This window comes from Diadema antillarum, unplaced genomic scaffold (genome assembly GCF_040938485.1).
Source record: "Diadema antillarum isolate AM-2024a unplaced genomic scaffold, OU_Dant_1.0 scf00000126, whole genome shotgun sequence".
In the NCBI taxonomy this organism is placed as follows: Eukaryota; Metazoa; Echinodermata; class Echinoidea; order Diadematoida; family Diadematidae; genus Diadema; species Diadema antillarum.
This window is the reverse complement of record NW_027271015.1, coordinates 1536503-1564313: the sequence shown is the minus strand read 5'-3', so window position 1 is coordinate 1564313 and position 27811 is coordinate 1536503. Positions and strand designations below refer to the sequence as shown.

General features: G+C 39.7%; 1 protein-coding gene across 1 annotated transcript; it reads left to right on the top strand.

The window, feature by feature from the left end:
- LOC139720302 (G1/S-specific cyclin-D2-like) lies at positions 1-27811 on the top strand. The gene is made up of 5 exons (XM_071631665.1): positions 1-510; positions 2725-2940; positions 9735-9894; positions 15439-15566; positions 25024-27811. Exons 1-5 carry the CDS (start codon positions 289-291, stop codon positions 25228-25230), a joined length of 933 nt encoding a protein of 310 aa, XP_071487766.1. The 5' UTR covers positions 1-288; the 3' UTR covers positions 25231-27811.

The window sequence follows — 27811 nt, the reverse complement described above, 5'->3', positions numbered from 1 at the left end:
GGCGAGTAGCGCAGGCCAAGTGACGACCCCGCAGAGAAGGAACGAGGATCACATTTGGTGATAATAAATACATTTTCGCCTTTTGTTTTGTCGTCTTGTTTTGGGTTTGGCATTGGTCTGTTGCTTTTCTACCCTTGAGCCTGGTCAAATATCGTCTATTCCTTCTTCCCTTGGCTAAGACGTGGATAACGTTGAGGATTATTATACCAACCACCTTGACAACTTGTTGCGACCAGACAAGAGATTGTCGGTGTCAGTGGAAGGGTCTCTACTGTGCTCTTTTTGATCATGGCAGATCTTTTCTGCTTTGAACAAGATGATCAGTGCCTTGGGAGACCACCTAAGTCGTATGTGGACACTGTTTTACTGAAAGACAAAGTGCTAGATAACTTACTGGCTGTCGAAGATAGCTATGTTCTTTCCGCGGACTATTTTGGAAGACAAACCAACTACTTCCAGCAGGAACTGCGACCGTCTATGAGAAAGCTGGTGGTAGACTGGATGTTTGAGGTGAGTGAAAACAATTTGAATTACGCTTTTTTCATCCGCTTTTACAAAAATCTATCCATATCATTCCCGAGATCAACTCTTTATCTTTCTGTTCATGTGCAAATTGTGACTTTATACCTTCTGAATTATTTATGCCGAATTTAACATGAAACCCGTCCCTTCAGACATGAACTCACTTTGAGCGAAGTTGCTACATGCATTTTCCCGTTGAACTGTGCTCTTGCTGTAACTCGTGTTGGGATGGGCTTGTTAAAGTGCTCATTAATATCACTTCTTGGAAGAAATAACAAATTGTGTTCATATGAAAACTTAGATTATAAATCATTCTTGGGCGTCATACTTTAAAAAGTGATGATTTCTCTTTATGGACAATTTTTTCGAATTTCCCCAAATGACTTGTTGAAATGCGACTTTTTTCGCGGAAGGCCAAACTCGCCCGCCCGCACTGTTGTACGTGTATCTCAATGGTGATCATCCCCACTTCTTCGAGTGTGTGAGCTTATGTCGTGTGACTTCTGGGTGGTAGAAAGATAGACTGCATGCATGCATGGGCTGTGTATATTTTACTTAGCCTAGATTTTCCTTTTTTATTGATATTAATCTCATTTGTGTGGGGGGAAATTCAGGGTCTATACATAAGGACATGATTAAGGTGGTCTTTATCGATTTAAATGTAGATGATCTAGTATTATTTTTAGATTAAGAATGAATTGATCGGCAATTAATCTAGGTCTACTAAACGTTTAGGTGTTATATTCTTTAAAAAAAAAGAAAGAAAATGTTAGGATGATGAATATTATTCTCTTCTCTGTCAACTTCTATAGCTAGCTCGCATACTTGCATTCAACTTGGCAAACTATTTTTGATATTCCCATGTTTCAATCAGTCACTATTTTTATTTTCATAAAAGCTCTTGAATTTACATAATCATTATTATAGGCCTAGGCCGGGCCTAACTTGTTAGAATGCTTCTAAGTACAGTCTAGAAGTAGAACCGAACCTATCTATCTAGTTTTCTAATTCTAGATGATGATTATCTTCTATTTATAGTGTCAATCACAATAACTTTTCCTGCCTTTACCCAAGGCAAGCTGAAAGCTTCAACACTAACGGAGGTCTTTCAAACCCGTAGTCTCGTAGAATTCTATAAATTCCAGATTAAATTATAAATAGACCTTGTTAATGTTATTAATATGAAGTTCCACATCGGCTTTGGCGTGGTTTCATCAAAAGAAATAGAGTCTAACGTTAGATAATGTGTACTGGCAAGAGTCAAAATGTGAGGAAGAAGTTCTTTGAACCATTCCTAATTTTGGGGGGTAAGATCTGTTAATAATAGTTATATTATAAGCCTAGCGCAGTTTCAGTCAGTAGTAGGGCTTATACCACTGACTTCCGGTCTCATTAGTAGTCGAAGAGCCCTTTCTGAATACTGTGGTAGAAAGATGTCGCTTTTTTATTTTGCAGAATTAGTCCGTAGGTACCCATTCGTGGTATTAGAATTTTCTATTTCTTGTTAAGATCAGCGTATACAACCAAATATCCAATTTTTAACTGTTGGTGATGGCCGCACTTTTGAGTCATTCTAGACCCCAACAGCAGATCTATGAGATGACCTGAGACAACGAATGCAAAGGAGAGGAGATCATGAAGACTACCTTAATCAATAGCACCATAGAAAATAATAATAAAAAATGAAGAAATAAAAATAACTGCTGAAGATTGTGCATGTAGTGCTAGTGGGCGTGGGGAAGTGTCCGTTTCCTAAATTTGATGATTTTTTTTTAGGCACTGCTAAACGACCTTAAAATATTTCCGAGGATGTAATATTTCCAAGGATGTCCCCTCAAATACGGCGGTCGGTGTATACCCTATAATTTGGTAAAACTTAAATGAACAGCGGCGCCTTGGGCTTGGCCGTGTTGGCGCGCTTGATGGCTTATGTGAAGTGGTTAACCCATTAGTTTACGTGTATGATGTGGCATGCTTTACCTCCATTCCACATACCGAATCAGCTTGGTTTGTTAGGAGTGTGAGACCACAACGTCATCAGCGTACGCGTAGACTGCTATTTCTACTTCAGACTGTTACCTGGTTACCAAACCTTAAATGCAAAACCGCATGCTTATGTACTGTTAACTTGGGCTTCAAGCAAATTCCCACGACATTCAAGTGATTTTTGCTTTTTTTTTCTCTCTTCCCATGTCCATCCAGGTATGTGAAGAACAGCAACGCGAAGAGGACGTGTTCTGGTGCGCAGTGAATTACATGGACAGGTTCCTTTCTATGATACGGATACGCAGATGTCAATTCCAACTCCTTGGTGCCACTTGCATGTTCCTGGCCTCAAAACTCTTGGAAACCGTGCCCCTCACCTCCGAAAAACTGATCATCTACACAGATCATAGCATTACACTGGAACAATTATTAGTAAGTAGAATACCCAAGACCAAAGAAAAATAAAGAATAGTTTGGATTGTTCCGGTGTGAGGGCATAGTTGGTCTATTAAAAAAAAAAAAAAATGTGTAGATCTAGTTGTATGCTTTGGTCGATTTTGAGGCGTGAAATGCATTTTTTCCCTTTCTCCGCGCATTTCAGTGCAGAGGGATTGTCCGGCAGAAGCGGGAAGTATTCAGAAAGGGTGGATCTGCAAGAAGAGCGGGAAGCTTGTGTGTGAAGCATTCATGCCATTGATTGGTTCAGTTTTTTTACAAGATTTCCCTCTCATTTGAGTTGAACGACGAGAGGAATTAGGTTTTTTCTTTGTTTTTTTTTTTTCTTATTATTTATTTCTTTAATTCGCTACTGGATTTTCGAGTCTCTTCATCAAGCGCGTGAGTACCTATTGTTATCGATCTCTTTCTTTCTCTCTTTATTTATATTTGTAGTACAAGTTGTACTTTTATTTTACTTTTTTTCGCTTGTGGTTATTATGTTCATATTTAAATGTCTATGGATTGCTTTATCTTTGTACTGCAGAATTAATGTCGGGTTCACTTGTAGAACAATGCCTGTGTTGGTAAACTTATTATGTTTAATGGAGGCGAGTTTCCGGCTCCGACTCTATTTGAACACGTTGTCGTCGAAAATTTATAGGAACACTTCAGAGTCGAGTTCGTGTGCAAACGTGCGCCAATGTGAGTTCGTATTTCGTTGAGCGAGAACAGTGAATACAAAACTTTGCGTGTGTCTGTCTGTGAGCTCTTGAGCTGTCCGTGGTGTGTGGTTGGATGGTGACAGCGCGCGATTTGTGTGAGTAGCGTGTTGCCGTGTTCCCAGGTGAGAGTACCCGAGTACACACACTGATGACTGTATCGTGTGATTACAGCGGCAGTGCCCACGGCCAGCTAGAGCACGGCAAGTGGGTAGGTGAACTGCAGCCTGCCGGAGCGGCATGCAGCAGTTCGCCTAATCTCCCGCGTGTAGGTACGACACGGAAAAGAACCGGTGAAGCGTCTGATTGCGGAGGCGTGCGTTAATGGGTTCTGCATGCAGCAAAGCAATGCAGGCGGCGGGTGTGTGTTGGAGTAGTAGTGTGTACAGTGTGGTGTGTCACCCTTGCTCGGTACATGGTGGGCATGCATGCAGTGGTATTCATACGGGCATGATTGTGTGTGTAGTCGGGCGCTTTGTTGTGACGGATGTGAAGGCATGCGCAATTACGAGCTCTTCTATTGGCTGCGCCGTTCAGTTTGCCCAGGGGCCGCCAAATGCAAATTCGTTGTTGACGGTAGCTGTTGCGTTATTTCCGAAATGTATTACTTTTTAGGTTCACTCATTAGAAAGTTCAACTGCTCCCGTTCATACACAATCAAAACAAGGTCACGCACGGATAGAGGTACCTAGCAAGATTAGAAATGTATCATTTGGTGCGCGACTTCCGTTTTTTTTTTCCTTGAGTAATGTTTGATGACTAGGGATTTGCTTTGGTATAAACTCCATCCTACGTACATGTTAATACGGGAGGCATGTTAGATTGTCAGATCTTAGTGCTCCGACTACAGGGATGATTGTACACACTGTATTGTTGAATTCTTAAGATTTTTTTTATAAAATCATTTTTGGGTCGGGTTTCTGTAGCAGTACATTGCAGTTATTCAGGGTGATAAATGTGAACTTTACTTTCTTGAATCACTGCCACTGGTAAGATATACAGCAACTAGCAAAGAAATGATTTACAGATGTAGGTTTAATTTGGCAGTGGCTAAGTTTTGGTTTAGATACTAAAAGTTCCTGATTGAGCAATTTGGGTTACAATGGTCACTAGATTATGTTACATATAGTTGAATGTAATTCATTTTTCCTATGCTAGTTGTCTTTTTCCTAAGTTGCTGTCCTTTTCAATATTCAGATCATTGTTTTTATCCCCATACAAATAAAACATTAAGCAGGGGTTCTTTTTGTTAACTAGTAAGAATAATTCAGGATAACTCGCAAATTCATTAAGAAGCTACTCGGGTCTAGAATTAATTCTACACAATTGCTCAAGAGAGCTGTGATTTGTACCTGGATTATTCATCTTATACAAAAGTGCTGCTCTCCGGAATTTCCATACTAATCATTTTCAAGTGTGGACTGATACATCAAGGAGAAAGGAGTTCCTCCTTACAGGTTGGTTTGAATAGCAGAACTAAAGCTCTTTCTAAAGTTTGCCTGGCTGACGAAAGAAAGGAAATGGCTTTTGAAAAGAGCATATGACTGCATCTTACTCATGAGAATTGTTTATCTTTGTGTCTTGGATAAATGCTGATCATTGGTGTCCAGTGACTAGAATGCAGGAATGGTAGATCAATGATTACTCTGTGTGCTTGTGGTTGCTTTAAATTGCTGCAACTTGTAGGTGTCAATGATACTGTTATTTCTTTGAGATTGTTTTGTTTCCGGTTCGTATGTGTGTGTGAAGTGTGAGTGATATGAACCCTACCTGTGTTTCCCATTTCATCATAGATTTAGAGAACATTCCCCCCCCCCCCAAAAAAAAAAAAATAGAATAAAATAAATAAAAATAAAATAAAATAGAATAGAATAAATAAATAAATAAATGAAATGAATAAATTAATTAATTGATTAATGAAAATAATGAATAAAAATAAATGAATAAATAAAAATAGTTATAATAATAAAAATAATTATAATAATAAACATAAATGAATAAATAAGAATAATTATAATGATAAAAATAAATGAATAAAAATAGAAATCTTGTATTGTGGTAACAATTACTGCAAAAACTTGTATTGTGGTAAAAGTTTCTGCATAAAGCCCCAAACAAGTTAAAAGTTTTTGAAGACTTGTTTCACCAGTTTTCATACCTGCTCTGTGAATATTTTGCCAACATTGTGCAAAGCTCTTAAATTATTCATAACAGGAGGTTTGGGTTTGTTTGTGTGTTGTTGTTTTTTTCAGTCTCAGCAAAGAGTGTTGCATATCACTGGAGATACTTAACCAATATATTCTTTTTATTAGGATAAATATTTTGATTTTATTTTGATTTTGATAAATATTTACTGGTATGTAAGCTTATCAATGGCCAGCAAAGCAATGCCCAGTTTTGTATTGATTTACTAAAGGATTTGCTGGTAAATGTAATATTTGACAACTTAATAGCCAGAAAATGATGTGTTGTGGGTTTTCCAAGAACCCTAGCTGACATGTTTGATCGATGTGTGGTTTTCTACTTCAATGTAGCCTGTATTTTACCTCTGGAGTCTCCCCGAAAAGCACTTAACGTAGCGTCCTCTTCCTCATTGTATCTCTACCCATAGAGAGACCCATTGATGCACCAAACAAGAGATTATGATGGCTTAGCAATCCTTAATTACTACTGGAGAAATAAACTTCAAGGCCTCAACATTCATTCACCTAGAGTTAAACTGTCTGGTGACCACAACACCTGGCATTGCTTACTGGTCAAATGTGCTGTCCCCACTCCCCTCCCCCCTCCCCCCCCCCCCCCCCCATGGCAAAGTTGAAAGGCAAGGTACAAAGACAGTTGACTCATGCAAGGAGGGCTATTGTCAGCTGCCTTTCATGCTACTTATATAACTTGCTTCTATTGAATAGACAAGGCTTAGCAAGGAAACTGTCCAGTCTCTTCTTATTAGGCTCATATTAAAGGAGAGCAGGCAAAAGAACAGCATGAGAATAACCCGACATGGAAAGAAAGGTTGCAAACATCAAGTGCACCAAATTTTTGTTGCAAAACTTCGTTGTACTGGTGTTTCTTGATGATGAGAGGTTGGCCTACACAGCATTGATTATAATGAAAATAAAAATGCCTAGATTTCTTTTTAGTAAAGTGGACAATCATTTATCTAATTTATTGGACACTTTGGTCTATAAGAATACAAACTAAATCAGCAAGAGCAGAATGCTGTATGTGAAGAGATAACTAAATCTACCAACTTGTAGCATACACACGTGCACATACAACCAAAGCAAGGATTTACAGTCTTGTATACAACTTGCTCTTGAAGCCAATATTGACTTGTGAAATAACCTGAAGGGGAAAATATACAATGTATCCTAAACTTCCCAGTGATCCCACACCACCTGATTTTCTTAAGATAAAAATAACTTCACAAAACTGTATCCTGGTTAATCTTATTTTCGTAGTGTCACATAATTATCCTGGTCTGTTCTCAAATGTATTTTGTTCTCTTTTTGCCTCATGAGCCAACAGCTAAAGTCAGGCACTTCGCTGAAATTGGCAAGCACTGCCACGAAATACAAAGATTGCGATGATGCCACGTTGTATCACAAGCGTGATTGATGGCATTAGAAACAGGATGCCGGATGTGGCGGTGCACTTCTTATTCAGGTTGCTGTTTCAATTGCCGGAGATTTCCTACTTTTGTGTGCTGCCTCGTGCCAACATTATTCCTCTTGGCAAAGTCAGCATTAGAAGAAAATGGAAATATTAAATAGCATCTACAGTGTAACGCTCCGCTATATGACACAGACATCTCTTGAAGGATTGTGAAACAAAATGTGTCTCGAGTCGGGGAAGTCATTAACACGTGGCTGCAGCATGGAGGATCTTTGTCTTAGTTCACCGTAGGACATTTAACTCCAACCCTCAACCATTCTATCTCAGTCATCGGTCTCCAATTCCACGCCAAGATTTTTTTTTTTTTGAGCAGAGACGAGAGAGCCGGCTTCCCAGAAATGCTCAGACACATTTAAAGAGTATGATGGAAGGATGTGTAGTAAGAATTTTGCTCCATTGCCCTATTTAAAGGAATGGTACAGTTATGGTTGAGGTGGGGCTTTAGGTTTCCAATTTTTCATGACATAATAAGAAATCTTTTATGAAATATGAAAAAGCGTACAATTCTAAGAAGAATTCAATATTGACGAAAATCGGTTTTGAAATGGCTGAGATATCCAAAAAATGTAGAGCTAATAAAAGGTGGGACTTGCCTTTTATTAGGACCACTATGTTTTACTTTTTTTACATGTCAGCCATTTCAAAACCAATTTTCATTAAACAAACCTTGGATTCCTCTTAGAATTGTATGCTCTTTGATGTTTCATATGTGGTTTCTAATTGGTGAGCGTGTCTCACAAAAAGTTAGATTCTAAATGCCCGTCTGAACAAAAACTGTACCATCCCTTTAATGACCAAAGTATGTCAAGATCAATTTCATTCTTCGTCATGAAACTATCCATGAATCATATGGTCAAAATATCTTTCCATGTGTGGACTTTTGTGCCGTAAGGAATCAATGGAGGAAATACTAAATATACACTTTGTGTAAGTTTCCTGCGAGACACAAATAGCAGAGAACTGGTGGAGATTTTCCTAGGTCCTCGGGGAAAGCTTACCTTATTCAAAAGCATGTCCAATTTTAAACTAGAAATTTGTCACAAGAATTCCCTCAATTCAAAGAAATAGAGGTGTCATGGTTTATAAAGTGGGCATTTTTAATCTCATTGTTTCTTTATCCTTTGTCATCATACACTTTCAAGTGTGTACATGTATAAGATGTATCAGTGGTATTGCAATTTTGTTTCTTTATTTTTACATAATCATATTAATTATTTCTGTGGGGTGCTGGAGTAATGATGTGAACTGTGATAAAGAAGGCTCTTTGTTTGTACAGTGTGATCAGTCTGAACGCTGATCCTACATGATTAGACGCCACAGTGTGTGTGCGTTGTTGGTAGGCTCGTGAACTTTGCTGTCCTTTAAACACACTGCCGTGTTCCCTTTGTAGAGAACACATCTTGATACCCATTGCCTGTGGTTGGCAATCCCTCTTCGCCTTGTCATTGTATCTGAAGCACTGGACACCAAAGTACCAGTATCTGTTTGTACTCTTCTTTCCCCCAGCATGTCCATTGAAAAAAAAAAGTATTTACATATATATATATTATATATTGCATACACATATATACCGTGTTATATTTACAAGTTTTGAGAACAATACATGCGAGTAGTTTTATGCAGGGCTGTTGTGCCTGCGTGGCAGTGAATTTCACATTTCGCTCAAAGTCGCCATGAGGTAGACATGCAAACCTTGAGCAATGAGTGCAGCCTTCAATTCAGAAAGATGTGAGTGGTAGCAGGCTTTTCATATGTATTAGGAGGTCGATCAGTGGTACATATCATGTCAAATGTCCACAAAAAGTATACATTTATTCCTTGAACACTTGCGCAAGAGAGTTACACCCCAAAGGGTTATGGTTAACTCATGGTCATTCATATTTTTTTTTTTCAATGTCATGCTTTTGTATCATTGTTCTATACCTTTTTATTTCTGTTCTCTTTTCTCTACATTTGTTTAAATTCTTCTTTGTTTTTTGTTCAGAGAAAACTATGAATTATTATTATTATCATTATTATTATCATTATTATTATTAGTATTATTATTATCACATTTTTGTCAGTGCTTACCTGGATTGGCATGATTTGAAGGAAACTGTTTTCCTCATTAGCTGTTTCCCTTCAGCTTATCTCATACCATGATTGTTTTTTTTTTTTTTTAATGATAGGCATTAGTACTGTATCCTTTGTTATGATTGTATTTATTGTCATTGTTGGATGTCTTCTTTGTAATGCTGAACAAATCAATTCAGTTCAATGGTCGATATTATGGCCCGAGAAATATGAATAAGTTGATGGAAAATCAGTTGCCATCGGCCTCCGTCCTGAAACAGCGTATTAATCTGTTTTCTTTTCTGTCTCTCTCTTTCTGCCACTTCTTCTCTTCCTCTGCAGAGTTTTGAGCAGCTAGTACTAACAAAGTTAAAATGGGATCTGATGGCAATCACACCAAATGCATTTCTTGAGCACATTCTCCACCGACTTCCAGTCGACAAGGAGCAGGCCCAGCTGCTCAGGAAACATGCACAAACATTTATCGTGCTGTGCGCGACAGGTGAGACCTTCTTCTCTTTTATTTGGCAAGTAAATGTACAGTGCACTCCAGTTATAACGAACAGGGTTGTAACGGCTAGAATTTTGATATTTAACGAAATAAAACTGCTGGTCCCAATAGCTTTGTTATAACAGGAGTTGCCTGTATTTGAACCCCTGCCTGAACATATGTCCAGTTTGAATCACATTTTGATGTTGTGGACAAGTGTATTCATATTTTAAAACAGTGCTGAATATTTTTTCATGTACAGTTATTATTTCAAACGGGTCTTTTAAGAATGGGAAGGCTAGATGACTAGAATTACTCAGGGTCCTCTGCTATTACATACTAGTCCTTGTTTCACGCAGAAATCATAGAGACTTATGTTAAAATGATTGCTAAGATATCACTAAAACTCTTCGCTATGACTCTAGTGAGTTGTCTCTAGCTTAACAAAGGTGTACTTTCATCTCTCTCCAAATACCTGCTCTTGAAAGACCTTGTAGGCAAGACTGCTCAAATACCATGTGGCAGCAGCTTCAGTAGCAAGCTTATGACAGAGTGAACAGCTCCCTCTACTGGCAAGCCATGTCCTAGTGTGTTGAGGCAGAGCCACGGTCAGTCCATTCTTTCAGGGAGACAAGCGCTGTGGGGTCACCGCTGGCCGACCTCCCTCTCCCTTTGCTAAGCAAATCTGACAATTTGATTGAAATATCATCCCCTCAACTTCCTGTGAACTTGGAGATTTTCAGGGGCGACCACTCGCTATGTTGAAAGCTTCCTTGTTGAGCTCCTAAATTGGTGTCTGCTTATGGTGGGAACCATGTCTGCTTATAGGGAAGCCACTTGTTCATCTCTTTACAGAATAATTCCTCACTTCTTATGTATGTGTCTCCCTCACCCCCTCCTCAACTTTCCCAAGGCAAGAAAAGTTTTTTTTTAATTATTATTATTATTATTATTATTGTGTGTGTGTGTGCACACTTGTATGTCAGAATACTCAAGACAGTTATAAAATTTATTTGACAGCATCTAGTTTTGAAGCCCAATTATGCGGAGAGGAAAAAGTGGGAGGAGTATCATAGAACAAGAGAACAGCTTGACAACCTTTAATCGTCGGCGCAGAGAACTCCAGAGCATGCTGGGAAAGTAATTGCCCAGGCGTCGATCTAGGGACAATGCCCGCCTCTGGAATTTTTGCCTTGGAAGTTTTTATACTACAGTATGGACAACTGAGGGTAGTTATAGGTGAGAAGAGAGCAAGTGGGTGAAATACCAAGGGGGAATGTGCCACTTGCGTTATTATACCTCCATCCCTGTAGAGTGCCTGAGGCATTATTAAACTGTTACAGTGAGAGTACTTCAAGTCATATTTGGTAGGAGGGCAGTAGACATTAAGTGAAAGTACACTTGGATTATGATTACAAGTTGGATAGCTGCTTCAGCCAAGCATGTCCCACCAATAAAAATAAATACATGACATATAAAACATATGTTTATTCATGTATATATGTTCAATTCTTGAAGTGATATAAAGGTATCATCAAATTTGTAAGCAAATTGAACATCATGTGTGTCCAGTAGGTTTTCGGGGAAATGAGACCCAGGTTAGGCCTTCAGCTGATACCGTCATTCTGACGCGAGCCCACTGAGCGTGAGGTCCAGCCTGGGATCTCATGACATGGGCCGGGTAACTGATAGGGGCGGGTGGTCCTTTAGAAGTGTGTGCGGAAGTCCTGAACCTGGCTTCCCTCCTGCAGTCAAACTGTGCTGCGAGGCAGGAGTTTCCGGCTGCTCGTCCTCTGCTCTCCCCTCTCTCCTCCACGAGAGCTCTCCATTGGAGTGCCGCCAAACTCTAGCTGGATCCACTAGGCTCTTGGCTAAGAATTGATGACATTGTCTGTTTTTGTTTTGTTTTGTTTTTGTTTTTGTTTTTTTTTGTGTGTGTGAGCTTTTTTTTTTGGGGGGGGGGAAGGGGAGGGAGTCCATTTATAAAGCAGGGCTTAACTTTTCAACAAAAACAAAATGATAAAAGCCTGTGGAAAATGTTGCAAATTTGGTAATAGAACAAAGACAAAGAAATGTTCATTATGAACCATCCATGTTCACTCCAAACTACCATGGAATGACACAAACTTTTTTTTAAAGGACACCATGACTTGTCTTGTATCATATTGTCTCTTGAACATATCAGTGTTGCTCTTTTTTTTTCATTTTTTTTTTTGACTTTTAAGAGTACCAGCATAAATATGATTCATGCGAGCCCACCCACGCACGCACACCGACACGCACACGGAAAGAAGAAGTTATCAATGCGTAAAGTAAAAATCCCAGGAAGAGGAAGCCAAGGTAGAATTCCAGTCTGTGTAGCGAAGCAGTTATGCTCCTCAGAGTCAACGACAGAATTGATTTTAATTATCTTACGGTTGAGATATGAGCATCTTCTTACTGTACAAGGGAATGTGAGAGACATTTTTTTTTTAAATGTTGGAAGGTTATATATGATATGGTCATTAACCAAGTTTGTGTTACAGAAATGGACATCTAGAAATCTTATCATAATGCATCTCTTAACAAATTCTATTTCCTTTTAAGCTGCTTTTCTGAAAGGCTATCAATGAAAAAACAGTTGCCATGTTTGTATGTGGAGTGAGTCAGCATGGATTTTTTTTTCTTTTTTTCCTTTCTTTTTTTTTAGATATGAACAGTTGTCTCATTTGTTGTCAGCCTTTTTCCTGTGGATGATTTGCCTACAGAACTAGATAATGTTTACATCTAGAATATCACATCCAATCAGACTGCACTTTGCTTGATCCCGATGGTAGCAGTACTCAAAATATTACAGCAGGAGTGGCAAATAATGATGCCCAACTGCTCCCCTCCCCTCCCCCACCCCCCCCCCCCTAAATATAAGATAAAAATAGAAAAAGAACTTTTGTCTTCTTCATTTTGTATGCAATCTGTACTGTCTTCCCTCTGGCCATCTCTCTGATGCTTTGTTCTGTTTTATTACCTTTTGGCCCATCCATCCTGCCCTTCATATCCAATTTGTTTTGGTACTCTAATGAAAGGGCGATCCCAATGAAGAGGAGATAATAGAGCAAGTAGACAGGCCCTCTCACCTTTTCTTGTTACTGGCTATGGGCTCTCTAGCCCTTTCTCCTTAGGGCCTCTTGTGCCCCAAAGAAGTGGTCAATGGGTTTATTCCCCCCCCCCCCCCTTCGCTCTTTCTGGAGATGCCATGTCACATTCCTCGCCTATTCAAGTTGGCTTGTCAGCCATTCTTACAGGAAGAAAAGAGGGATCAGTGTAAGTGTGCTGTGTGCTCGATGTTGCTGGATGTTTTAGTGTTCCAATGTTGACCAGAATCAACCTTGATATCAAATACTCATTTCAGGGTTTTTTGTATTTTTAGATGCCAATAATCATGAAATGTACTACAATTCTAGAATGCGAGAAAATATTCAACTGTGGAAAAAACTCCAAAACAGAATGATTTTTTTCCCTTTTTCTTTTTCAAAACTGCAGCCTTTTTGCTTGAATGATTTGATTGAGGAAAGAAGAAAACGAGCAAGTGGTGCATTTCCAGCACATGCATAGTCTTTGTATGTAGCTATTTTCTTTCTTTTGTCTATCTGTACATCAATTGCATTTTTTTTTCGTTGAAAAGACACTGAAAAAAAGAAAGAAAAAAAAAGCTTTCGTTTTGATTTTCCCACGCTGGATGGTGGTACACCTAATGTTGAAGTCAAATATTTCTTTCTTTGTGTATGTGTGTGTGTTTGAGTGAGCCTTTTTCTCTTCTCTGCCTCTTATATTGGTTTTCGGGGCTCAGCATAGGAATGTGGACTTTCATTTTGAATTGTGATCTTTCACACACAATTTTCACAGACTGCCTGGTAAAGGCATGAAAATGCCCTGTCATCAGTAATTTCCTCTTCCATTGCCATACACAAGGCAAAAGGGCTTTTTACACTTGTGTTTCTTAACCCCGGACTTTCTCTGACCCAGGACTATCGTTAGTCCCGTACCAATTTTTTCAGCTTTTTACACTCACCAATTAGTCCCGTACTATCTCTTGTCCGGGGCTAAGGAGAAAATTGACGTTTTTACACTCGTATTTCTTAGCCCCGGACTTTCCAAACCACATGAATATTCATAATTACGCTGTGTACTGTACACGTACACGCACGCACCGGCAGCACTTGATTACCTCGTTTCTGATTGGTCAGTGAGGGTCGGACTTCGTCTCCATCGCTTAGCCCAGGATTATTTTTTCGTTCTGTTTACACTCACTTGCTTGGCACCGCAATTGCGGTGCTAACCCCTGCTATTTTGCAGGGCCAGATAGTACCGTACTATCGGTGGGGCTAGCCCACTTTGGCAAAAACGAGTGTAAACAGAAAGTGGGCTAAGGATAGTCCCGTACCAACGGTGGGGCTAAGGCCCCCCCTTAGCCCCACCGTTGGTCCGGGGCTAAGCAAAAATTTACAAGTGTAAAAAGCCCTTTACTTTCCCACCTCCCTGCTGAATTAAATACTGCAGATATCTGCAGATGTTCAGGCAACATTTATGCTTGTCAATGAAAGAGCACAGTTTATGTCAGAAAAATACTGGGACTGTAAGCATGTGATGTACAATATATGTCTCAGAAAATGCTCAAGCATCCACTTTGTGAAATACTCCATACTGGTCAGTACGTGTGTTAAGACTCACCTTAAAGGATGTTAGAGGCATCATTTAATTATATTCATAGCAAAAGATAAGCTTCTTTAATCTGATAAAGTCAGTGGTCTCAAGACAATGTTGTATTTTTTTTTTTCATCTTACGAGTCTACAGCCCATGTTTATGCACTTGATACCATTTTAGGTGAATGCGTGAGATACATTTTTCTTTTTTTTTTCTTCTGATGACATCCATCTAAACTGAGGAATTCACCTTTACATTATTTGTGGAGGAAATTGTTCACATGAGACATTCTTCCTATTCATGTTCCCCAAAAAAAACATACATCTTCCTTGATGATGTTAGCATGTTAGAATTAACTCTAATGACAAGAGCAAAGCCTATGCCAAGGAATGCCAGTTGTTGGATTTATTTATATCCCATGTACTGGTTAAGAGAGAGGAAATGAATTCATATATGCCTCATTAGGCTTCCATAAGCACATCTTAGCTAGGTTGGGTGGATGGTTTTGAGTTGGGTTGGGTTTTTTTTTTTTTTTTTTTGGGGGGGGGATTACTTTTTTGTTTGACAGAAAGAAATGAGCATTGTATCACTTCCTTCTGATTCACTATCCAGTTCCAAGTTTTAACAATTCTTAGCTGATGTTTGAAACTAAGTGGACAATGATGTGGATGATATTTGCTGTGTAATCATATATCATACTGTAAAAGTGGAAATTTGTACAGTGTTGACATTTTCACACAATTCGCGCAACCAGAAACTACCTTAAAAATAAAAGCACACAAATATTTTTGCCATATGTTCCATTAGTTAATGTCTTGATTCCGTTGTACCTGCAGTTTCTGAAAATGTGTCTTTTGCGTGTCTCTCCTGTACAGACTATAGCTTTGCAATGCAACCCCCATCACTGATTGCGGCTAGCAGTGTGGCAGCCGCTGCCAATGGTTTACGGATGCTCATCCCAAAAGTCATGGACAGACTGCATAGGATAACAAAGACTGAAACTGTAAGTACCAATCTGTTGGTTATCTTATATCTTCAGTGGAATGTGTCCCAAGAGGAAAAAAAAAAATGAAGAAAAAAGTTATTTCTGAATGTTGTGGTTCAAGATCAGTAGATGTGTAGGCCTGTATGACAAGGAGCAAAGTTATGAGCATTAAAAAATGTATTATGACCATTCCATTGTCAGTGCCAGCATTCATTATATATTTTGAATGAAATGTCTGTGTTCACCCCCGATGAAAGAAAGAAATTATCTGTAGGAAATTGATGGAATGATAAGCAAACAGCTTAAAGGGTCAAGAGATGATTTCATTATTCGACAATATTCCAGAAGTCTTATCTTCTGCCATGTAATTCTTTTCCAAGCAGGTTCAGGTAAACACTCTTATAAACAATGGGTTGTTACTGAAGGTATTTGTCCCCCTTTATTCATATATTTATCTCCATTTGACGTGATGTAACAGGGGAAGGCAGAGTGATAGAATTTGCGACATCTTGGAGTCCGAGTGAAAAAGGAAGTGTGTGTCCAGAACAAACTGACATTGTGTTCAGTCAAACATGCTCTGTCTAGGGGGACGTAAACCCCTAGCAACGAGCCTTTATCAAATGAGGCCTGAATGATGCCAAGTTAGTAAACAAAGGCAAAGGGAACCTAGTTCTTTTTTTTTTTCTTTCTTTCTTTCTTTTTTGGTTCTTTTTTCTTGGGGGGTGTGGAGGAGGAGGATGGCACAGGGCAAATTAGAGAGAAGACCATTTAAATAGGACTTTTATCAACTCTTATAAAGTCTCTAGAAATCTTGAACATGTGAGATATAAAACATGACGAAGGACAATTAAAAAAGGAATACCCAGCTAAGAGTCCCTTTGAAAATTAGAAACTGATATTCAATGATTCTGACTCTTGCGTGCAGCGTTTGGAAATTTATGCGACAGAAGATTAAACTAGTTGAGATACTTCGCAAACATGGCCCCACTAGCCAGACCTATTGGGATGTCACATGCCATGTGTTGGTTGCTAGCGAATGATTCTTGATTTCTCATCACAAGTGAACATGCAGCAGGGAAAGAACAAATCAAAGTGGAAACAACAAAAAAATGACTACTGAAGACCTCTTGTGGTAATCTGTAAACCTTAGTGCAAATAAGACCCCAATTTACAGAGCATGCCTTTCTTTCTTTCTTTTTTTCTTTGTAGATTATGGTAGGTCAGCTTGTACCCTGATAACAATAAAAAAGAGGTGGATCACTTAAAAAGGATTTTATCTCCAAATAAAACCAGCTACCTGGCAGTGAAGACCGCATGGTCTTCACGCCACCTACCCAGTCATTTTTAATTGAGTCGCAAACCAGAGAATTAAAGAAACTGGATATGGACCCGCCCGGTACTGTGGGTGCAAGCACTTGCTCTTGTTATTAGCTCTTGTTCTACACTTCCTTTCCGTGTTTGTCTTCTAAACAGGAGCCTTTAAATGCCCGTGTTTGCAATAGTTCTTCACAGTTGGTTGCTCTTTGTGTAGCATGAATTGGGCTGCGTGTGAAATGTAAAGGGAGACATACTTTGTCTGGGATATATGCTACAGGACTAAAAAGTGATGTGATAGGCACACATGTGTTTGTGTATTTGTATATTTGTTTATCTGTTTATTTGTTAATTTATTTATTTATTTGTTTGTTTATTTATTCATTTAATTATTGTTGGTTTAGGATTATTTTGTAATCTTACTAATATTTATTTAGTTAGTAGTTAGTTATATCCATATAATGTGCTTATTTCCATCAGTGCTACATTGTACCTGTGTGCATGTGAGCTGTTAAGTTGCAACAACGGTGAACCTCTGCCATCAGAGCAGTATTAGCGAATTGACATTGTTAATTGTAATGGGGTATTGACATAGGTAGCCCAAACGTATATCCAGCTGATACAAACAATTCAAATACCAATGAGTTGATATAGTGTGAATGTTTAGCTATCACGCGACATGTACAGTGTAGTGATACTGATAATAGGTATTTTTTTTTCCCCACATTTTTCACCGAAGAATCGAAGCACTTCCAGTTGATATACAAACCTTTATGAAAATAGAATATGTGTTTAGGATGCATCAATTCCCAGGTCCGGTTTCCGATTCACATGTGTCAGAAAGAGAATTATTGTCCGCACCAGTGGAGAAGTCTTCACAAGTATAACTGAAACAATGGCTCTCCAGAGAGAATCAAACCACTCCTCAGCTTTCAGAACCGGACCGGCGGTACCGAGAGTCACTGGTCATGGAGTAGAAAGGAGTTCTTCAAGTAGGGGGAAATCCCGAATTCAGGGAGAGTTCATTAATGATGGTGTGAAACTCAAAGCATGCCCACTTCCCTGAAGAAGCTGCTTTTTTTTTTTTCTTCTTCTTCTTTTTTCTTTCTTTCACATTTCTCACCCAGTGCTCTTTAACCGCTGCCTAACCTCTCCCTTCCTCTCTCTCTCTTTCCCCCCTCACAGAAATGAAAAGTTTAGATCCAATAAAGCTGTAAGGATGTGGCTGGCCACTTCATGTCACATCCGATTTCTCGTCTGTGTTTGTCAGTGTTTACAGAGGATGGTGGCCTTCTTGTCCTCAAATGCTGCAAGAAATGAGAAAAGATTACTAGAATCAAACGAGCAGCACAAACAAAGCATCATTTGTGGCTCTCTACGGAGCCGAAGCAAGAGGTCAGAATTGTAGACCCCTGATGGTGTGGAATCCCATCTTTGTTTATTTAGAAATCCATATTGACTGAGTACCACTTCCTACAGAAAGTATGCTTTAACTTCCCCTGCATTAAAAATGGATGTAACTTAAGTCCCAAGAATTAGCGTTGGTAGCTAAACTGCTTGTGTCTTCGGCAAAATTCACAGATATTTTTAGTGTTCAGTAACATCATTGTCACATAGGTGGAGAAGGTGACGAATCCTGGAAACGGACCCATCACTGGGTATAACCCTAAGAGAGGTAACATCTGTCTCCTAATGGGAGCTAGTAGTGCGACTCAGGGGAAAGTTCCAGGGTGTCAACTCTTGAAGCTCTGAAATTCTGCAGATTGTGTTGCTGTTATGGTTTTTTTTTTTTCCAATTTTAGCATTCCATTGTACTATAGAGAAAGAATATTCTGCTCCACCACTTCCCATCCTTACCCGCGGGCACACTCGTAGAGATTGAGGAGAGACCAGAAGGAATGAATGACCACACAGAAAGTCTTCCCTAGCAGTACCCAAAGCATTTTTATCTGGTGCAATAGGCTCTCGAAGAAACCCCCGTAGGCAACGTGCATACAAATTGGTGTGAGACTGTGAAGAACATCTTTTAGGTGACAACCTCGAGAAGATTCCAAGAGGGTTATCTCTTATATGCCCCGGCCAGGATGTGCAATGTAGGCCTAAATGGCAGCTTTTATAGCAGGACATCCTTTTCGTAGGTCTGTCTCACATCCACCATCAGTTCTTGGGCCCAAGTTGTGTATGGTGTCTTACATAGTTAAGTCAATATATGTGGCATAATTGCTACGTATACTCTTGATATGTGACAAAACTTGTATTCAGTCTAAGGAAGGCTTTTCACATGCACTCTGAAAGATATAAAGGTTGTGTGGCTTTTTTCAGGTGAGGAAAAAGGGGAAAGATAAATGAGTTTATGAGAAGAATTTAAATACCCTCTTGCAGTCTGGGTCTGCGCTTGTGCGAACAGAATCTAAACCAGGAAAAAGGGGAACGGCTCTTTTGTGTGAAACTCTTGTTGCGTGAGCCGGATGGAAAATCCTTTCTGAAGCATGGGAGGGTTACCGGTCAGTGACACAAAGACGAGAGGGCAAACTAAGTGCAAGGGGTGACAGCAAGGGAGGTGCAGGTATTCCAGTTGGTTTTTGTTATTGTTGTTTTAAGTCAATACTATGGTGGTGTTAAAGTAGCTTCTCTTTCTTTCCTGCGCGAGGCATAAGGACAGAAGAACAGAGTAACAGAGGATGGAGTAACGGATGACCTGAACAAGTTTTATTAGAGGCTTTGCAGTGTCTTGTACCTGGCGATGTTGAGGGAAATGTGCTGGCAGTGCCCACTGTTCACATGATAGGAGTGCTACAAGGACTTTTCCTGTGGAGCAAGGAAAAAAGCAGAACAGAACAAAACTTCATACTGGGTGAACTCTGCCAGTAGAGACAGATCTCTGACTCCATGCTGTGTAGACCAAACAAAAAACATTTGGGGAAATATTATGTCCACCTGAGTGGCCCCCTAGAAAAATATAATAGAGGGAGCGTTCTGAGGGAGGGCATGTGATTTTTGTGGCTATTCACTGTTTTCATACTGTTCAATTTTTAGCTGTCCTTGTCTGTTCTTTTCCTCGCCCCCCCCCCCCCCCTCTCTTTCACTGTTCTGATTTTGTGATTGTTGTCACATTTTAATCTGTAAGAATCTCTCACATGTTTCTCAATAGACCGCTACCCAAAGCAGTGATACATTAGAAAGTGCTTTAAGTGGGAAATATGTATCAATATTTTTGCTCAGCTCGGGCAGTGGTCTGGTCATGGAATTGGTATTGGCAGAAAAGACGGTGCACCAGCTTCATATGGGATGAAAAATATGCCACAAGACCCAGACTTTATATTGGGTCAAAGTCCCCTGTATTCATGATTACAAAGATATATCCTCAGAAGTTTTTTCTTTTGAAAAGGGGATAGGGTGGGGGGGGGGGGGGAGGTCTGGTCTGTTCATGGGTTCACCAAAGGTTTTGGCCCACGTGAATTGGAGGACTTAGTTTAAAGGCAAAGACGACATATTTCTGCCCAAAGCATTCATAGTGGAGAGGCAGGCTTTGTCAAGTTTCCAATAATTAGAAGAAAGGAGTGCTCAGCATACTCAAGCAATCAATGGGTGTGCTTTCTATGCAGGCAGGAAATTAAGTGACAAAGCCAGGGAAGCCACACAAAGGTGACAAGTTCTTCATTCGTTTGTTGAGCTTAGAGCAGACAAAACCCCACAGCATGGACCCCAGGCCAGAGAGCCATCATGGGGTAATGGACAATGACCGTCAGCTGGCCATGTTCTCAATCCCTGTAGGCCTCCTTGGACTTTCTTGCAGGAATAAGTGTCCCCTGTAGAGGCTGTATCGGAGATCACAGCAATTTCTTTGCACCCTACCATTACATGGCAAACTTCTCCGTGTACTCTGTGATTTATCATTATCATTATGGTTTTTTTTTAACAATTATTCAGTAGTCGACTTCAAGCAAGTCACGATGGTGCTCTGTCTCTGTTGTGGCAGAGAATAGTTAAGGCTACAACTGTATTTAAACTTTTCTTTCTTGCACACAGATCAAACCCAGTCCTACATATTACAGATTTAAGATGGCCTTTTGTGAGCATTAAGGATTTTGTGCAGTACCTGAGGAAAAAAAAAAAAAACTTCTTTTCATATGGATAACAGGGACATGCCATGCCATGTTTTAATGCAATCTCATCTTTCATGTGTAAGAGAGAGTATGCCTTTCAAGAGCCTATCCTAGACTGTGCAAAAGCATGTACTCGGGCTTGCATTTATCACGGAACAATGTAAATTTCTAGATCAATGCATACATTGGGTTTCAAATGCCTAAAGTACTGAGGATAGAATTGATTGCCCGTTTCGTTGCATTCATTCAGTCCCATGATACAATCAAGTCTGGTGGAAAGATTTGCTAGCTTATGCATGAACATTTGTAGACATAACAGTGAGTGCGCACAGGTAGAGCTTGACTTAAGCCCTTTTGATGTTTGGTTTTCTCATGGGGGGAAATAATTGTGTAGGTCCAAAATCCAAAGAATCCTGCATATTTTCAATGGCCCAAAGGTTGAATTTATTCCCAGTTTATGATTGTGAAACAGATGATGAATACAGGGGTGGAGTATAGAATGGTTATCTCCTGAGCGATACTCTATGTCCACAAGGTGGTGTGTAGTCTGACTCCCAGGCCGTTGCCTTGGTTATTTCATTCATCCACTTTTTAGTCTTGCATAAAGGCTTGTCTCCTTTGTTGTATACAGCATTGTGGCACTCCATTCATGACATTGAATGGAGTAGTATAGCCTTCGCTCAAGAATTTTTGACCTAATTGTAGAAAAGACAACACACAAGGCTAGCAGTCAGTGTACAATTGGTATTGCTCGAGTTGCTTTGATTTATCCTGGTATTTTTGTGTTTTCAGCATGACATGAAAGCTTCCACATTCTTTGTGCAAAGAATGCAATTTTTTGGTTATACGTTATATCCATTAAAATTGAGTTGAAAAGGTGCGCCTGAATTGTGGGTTGTGTTGTAGGGTGTATTCCACGAGCCAAACTGGGGAATTCATTGTGTATTTCATCTCTGTACAGCTCACCTCCTCCCATCCCCTTAAGTTCCTTCCAGCCCCTCACTCCCCCCCCCCCCCATTTAAATCAAGAACAAAAGAAAAAGTGCAATTGGGAGGTTGTTGAGAAAATTAAATCCACAAGTGATTGATGTGCTATGTATATTTTTCACATTTTGCACGTCCTCCTGCCTGACAAACTGTCCTTTTCATGTGGGTACCATGTACCGTCTGTCCAAGCTTCGAAATTCTGTAACTGAGAAATGAAACATATCCCCTTCTCCCTGGGCTTAGCTCCCATGCACATTCCTTTCTCACTGGGGTCTTATTTCTGTAATCTATCTGAGAGGAATTAAGGCAAAAGAGGGTAGAACAAATAAGCCTGTGATTTTGTGCCCCTGAGTCGCGAATATTGTAAGTTTTTTTTTTCTCTTGCCTTTCAATGATCTCTTCACCCCACCCTAATCACACTTTTCTTTTGCTTGTGCCCGAGAGATTTTTTTTCTGTATGTAGGTTTGTTCTTCATCCTAGACCATTAGAAGATGATATTGCCTACTACAATGCATTGATTACATGTAGTTAGTGGTTTGTTGTTGTTGTTTTTTTAACTTCTCTTTAGGAGAGTCTTGTCCATAAGAATCTCGACAGTGAGCTTTTGAAAGACTGACCCGTAGAATGTAATGTTCATAGGCTCACCAAATGTTGCCTGCACAAATGATGCCTTGAATGATTCATGCTAGAGAAAAGCTGCTGTGTTGACAGGAGACTATTTGATAAAGAGTTCATGCCTGGGGTTTCCACACAAGGTATTGTGGGAAGGAAGGTATGCAGACAAGATTTGACCTCAGTTGCTGATTTCATTGACCTGTTGTATAGAGAAACTATGTGGAAGCATTTTGTGCTAGGGTTGTGTGGTCTACAGGCAAGGAACTACCCTCCCCCCCCCCCCCCCCCTCAATCATTTCAATATGTTGCTGCTTTAGATGCTGTGTTCTTGATAGGTTGTTTTTGTTGTGTATTTTCTTGTGCTTTTGCATTTGAGGGCCAACTGAGAATGATGCAACTGCTTCAGAAAGTAGCATGATACTGTGTCTTCATATTCTGAGCAGTCTTGTATGTATTTACTTCCAAAGCAGATTAGAAATAACCATGTTACAGTGAATGCTACAGGTGCTCCTACCATTAGACTCTTATTCTATGCATGTATAAATTTCAAGCAAACATTCACGCATGTTGTGCTAGTGCATCATGATCGTGATGAGTCTACATAACATTAAGTTTGGTAACAATCAAAGTCAAACAATACAGCTAGGTATTGTCAAATGTTTGTGGACAGTGAAGAAAAAACCCTGCCCCAAGCCCTTTCAGAGCAGTCACCCCTTCTGAAATAGACAATTTCTTCATGCTTTCTCATTTTATACTCAAGCAGAAAAATAAAACCATAAGGTGATATGATGGTAACCCATTATGCATTGTTTTCCTGTTCTGTACTACTGTGTAAATGAAGCAAAATAGAAATGAGAAGGAAATTTCATGACTCTCAATACTTATGCCATAGCATTGAGGAGTCAATGTTTTAGGGCCTTCCACTCTCCAACTTAGTTAAGCCATGTGTATAATATATGCATATTTATGTATACATAGAAGATATATGTAGACCTACAGTGTATTCTTTAAATAGGGCAAAACAATCACACAACAGGAAAAAAACAAACGAACAACTTACCCCTTCAATGTCACTTTCAAGTCTGGCAAAAGTTTGTGAGTGAAAAGCTATACATCTGCATATTATGGCTCTTGTTATTCCTCACCACATCCGGGGTGCCTAGCCGGATCTCATTTCCAAAATATTTTGAATCAACTTGGTTGTAGGTGTGTTTTAAGAGCAGGATGTTTTTCCCCACAGTTAAATTCATGAAAGGGGAGAAGAATTCACAGCGTGGTGATTTGGAATTGATGGGAACTGTTTTGTGTTTTCTCATTTTCTGCAAAAACAATGAAACTCCCAAAGTTATGCTGATTTTAGACAAGAAGAGGTACTTAAATCTCCCTTTACAAAGCACTTTTAGTATTCTGTTACTCTTCCTTGTGTGGCCGAATTAATCTGACACCTGGGTCAGAATGGAAACCAGAACAGACTTGTTCAAATACAACTGATGCCTATTCGCCCTTGTTTTGGAGAGACTTTTTGGAAGTCTTTTAAGTGTTGCATTGTTTTGTTTCCACTTGTTTCACATAAGATGAAGATAGTTCAGAGAAAATGAAGTAGTTGGCAAAGGTGAATTAAGATGTGCTAAGTGTCCATTTGTCTTTGCTGTTGGGATGAATATGGGAGACATTTATGAATGGGGGTGAGGACTTGAGACCAATACCACAAGCAGGTGGTAGAACAGGAGGTGACCAAGGTGAAATGAATGGTCTTCTATGACAGCTCAGCTGTGTGTGGGAGCCAGGAGTTTGAAGGAGCCAGCAGTAGGCATGGCATACGTGTGTATCCAACAGCCATCGCTCGCTCCTTTTCCCACCCCCACCCTTCCAAAGTGTCACAAAATGTGTACTTTATTGAAGAGTAGAGCCCAGCGGTGGCACTCTGGGTCATTTCTAGGTTCCTATCGGGTGAGGAGAGAAAAGGAAAACAGAGATAATCTCATAATTTTGATAAAATTCTCACAACTGCGGTGCACTTCATGGAGATACTAGAGAAATATGACTCAGTGTGGGTCTCCGCCGAGTTTGTTGTCATCCGTTGCCATGGTGATGGCAAAGTATTGGGTTATCTTTCCCCCTGTCTGCCTCGAGGGGAAATCATTGCATCTGATTGGACGATGCATACATACTTGACCCAATGCTGACCTCAATTCAGTTCCTAGGCATACCTGCACGCACGTCAGTGGTCTGCTTTAAAGGCTTGCAGTGTGTGCAGTATTTCAACCTGACCTAAGTTGTGTCAATGATTTTGATATTCTCTACATGCTTCTCTCATATGGGAGAAACATGGTGCTTAAAGCAGCAGGAGATGCCTATAATGCAGTATTGTCACATTTGTGAAAGAAAGCTTTTCAAAATCTGCACCATTTTATTTTCAACGTATTCTTGTCTCCTTGTCTTTTCCTCACAGGACTACCTCATATTGTGGCGTGACCGTATGGAGGCACTACTAAATAAGAACCTGGGCCCAGCAGCTCCGAAGGATGTGGACCATTCTGCTGTTACGAAGACGCACACTGTGGAGGGGGAGGCAGAGAAACCAAGCACCCCAACAGGAGTGGACGAGGTGGAGATTGTGACCAGCTCCATGGCACAGCACCACAGCCCCCTCTGTTGACAGCCGGAGTGATAGCGTGTGCCAAGAAGGCAGTTTGTCCCAAACAAACTGAGATCACAGAACATGGCAGAAGCCTCCGCATCCAAGCAACATCTGTGGCAAGCACCCAGGAAGATGCCCGGCGGTGGGATGTTTTCACCGCCGCATTTCACTTCTCATCATCCAGACAACTTCGGAGAAGACGGGGAAAGAAGTTTCCAAGATCAGTCGTGGCAGGCCCTGGGGGAAAGCACTGCGGCATGGGAACAGTGTCTTTGGCGAGATAGCTCATGACGATCCCTACGCTATCAGAAACATGATCTTGTCATAGGAAACGGGTACCATTGCTCCAGAAAAGTGAGCAAAAGAGGGAGGGGCCAATGTCATGTCACCTGCATGTAGCCACACCCAAATTATCTGCAAGATGGCTGGGTTCTGTTAGTCCTTTCACACCCTCTCTCCCACTGAGAGTGAGGTGGATGCAGTCTGTGACTACATTCAGCACAGTACTAATCACAAGTCTTTTTATCTCTCAAACCTTTCTGATATCGCAAGATTCCACCCAGCAATCACCTAGAGGCCGTCATGTAGCCGACAAACCATCTGGCCCCTTCCTCACAGAGGAGAGTAATTATAATAGTGGCAGCTGAGACATATATTTCTTATAACTACTCTCAAGAATATTTGTACACAGGTGGATGCAATATACCTACCAGAAGTCTGTGCTCCATTGTCAACATATCTTTTGAGTGAATTTGATAATTTACGCTACTTTCAATGCAATTAGAAGATGTATGTAGAAAGAGTTGGAAGGATAGCTGTGCAGGCATCTACCTGCAGACATTGGCTCACCAATGTGCCTTGACTGTTCCATGGTTTCAGAAGTGGTTAACTATAAAGGAATTGTAATGTGATGAAGATGATAATGATGATGAGAATGCTGATTGATGTGTAATTGTGGTAATTGTGGCAGTAGAATAGCATATCGTACATGTTACTGTTGTTGAATTTTCTTTCTTATCCATTGAAATTCGTAACAACGGTAATCAGATGCTGTTTGAATGGAGGAATATGGAGATGTCTGGATGAAACTGTTTGTGTAAAATGGATTGGATAGTTGATGATGGAGCATAGACTCTCAAAATGTCTGTGATCACTACACCTGTTCAACTTGGCAACGCAAGTACTCCTGACAGACTGTCGGTGAGGTGCTCTCTATCTCTCTTATTAAAAAGAAAAGAAAAAATGTGGTTGAATGTTGTACGCAGCCGCTGAAGTCTGAAAATTGGTGTATTCCCTTTGGAAACTAATTGACGTAGCTTTTAGTGGAAACCTCATTTGCCTCATTTTTTTTTTTTTTTTTCTAGACAACGTATTTTATTTTTTGCAAGTCAGATCTAGGATTTTTAAATTTACTATTAAGAAAGGAAGCTGAAGTTAATATTTGTATGCATGCTTGTATGAGTGAAAGGAAATTTGTTTCATGAGTAATGGTGATATCGAGTAATAATGCACTTGTCAGAAATCTTGCTATTTTTTCTATTTTTTTTTCTACTACATCTCTTTAGATGTGGATGGTATGTCCCTTCATATTGATATGAAAAGTAAAATTGCAATAACAACTTTTTCTTCCACGAAGCATTTCTGTTCACTGTAAACAATGTGAAAAGAGCATGCCAATGTTAAAGTTTTGACTGCATTGAATTTTTAAGATGTACCAATGTGCCATACTGTCATGACACTTGTTGGGTTTGTTGTTCTTTTTTTTTTACCTTGTGTAAAATCTTGATTATGAAGATCTTTCTGAAGGGTATAAGAATGTCACCTCACAGATTTTTATTCCATTATTATTATCATTATTATTTTTTGATATGTGTGTGTGCCAGCACTTCAATCATTCCACACCATAAAGGGGAGCGGTCCATTCGCCTTCCAGTCCAGTACGCCAACACAATATCATTCCAAATATGGTCGCTTTCAAATCCCATTGACATATGAATTAGAGCTGACACAACTAGAATATGTTTTGTCTTGTGTCTGTTCCAAGAGGAATGAGCAAAATCCATGTTCTGTTGTGGTACACCCACCCCCTTCTTTGTCAACAGGGATAGGAGTACTACAGATGAGTATTTTGTAGTAGGTATGTTATTATTGTAGAATAACAAAGTGTAATCTTTTTACCACTGTGCCTTAAAAGTTAAACAGCAATAATGGATGTTATATTCCTTGTTATCTGTAAGGAAGTTGCTCCATGCTCTTGTATGCAAATAAGTGCCCAAAGATATATTCATGCAACTGTATTAGGTCATGTGTTCTCCATTTGTTCTCTTTTTTTTTTTCTTTGTGAGATTTTATGATCTGTAGCTGGATTGAGGTGTAATTAACTCAGAACCTGAACCATGCAGTACTTGTAACGTAAGAATTATCTTGAGCATCAATTGCATTTAACTTCCATTTGAAATTGACATATCATGAGTACTAGATAATGGATTTTGTGGTGTTTTTGCAAAGTATTATGCTATTTGGTGTGTTTATAAATTCTTGCAGGCTTTTATAACTCAGTTTTGAACATTTCCATTTGTATGTGAGAACAACACGTCAT

Excerpts from the sequence above, each read along its gene's own strand:
- LOC139720302 (XM_071631665.1), top strand. The coding sequence starts at position 289 with ATGGCAGATCTTTTCTGCTTTGAACAAGATGATCAGTGCCTTGGGAGA. Across the intron at positions 2,941-9,734 it reads TTACACTGGAACAATTATTA|AGTTTTGAGCAGCTAGTACT; the intron begins GTAAGTAGAATA and ends CTTCCTCTGCAG. Across the intron at positions 9,895-15,438 it reads TATCGTGCTGTGCGCGACAG|ACTATAGCTTTGCAATGCAA; the intron begins GTGAGACCTTCT and ends TCTCCTGTACAG.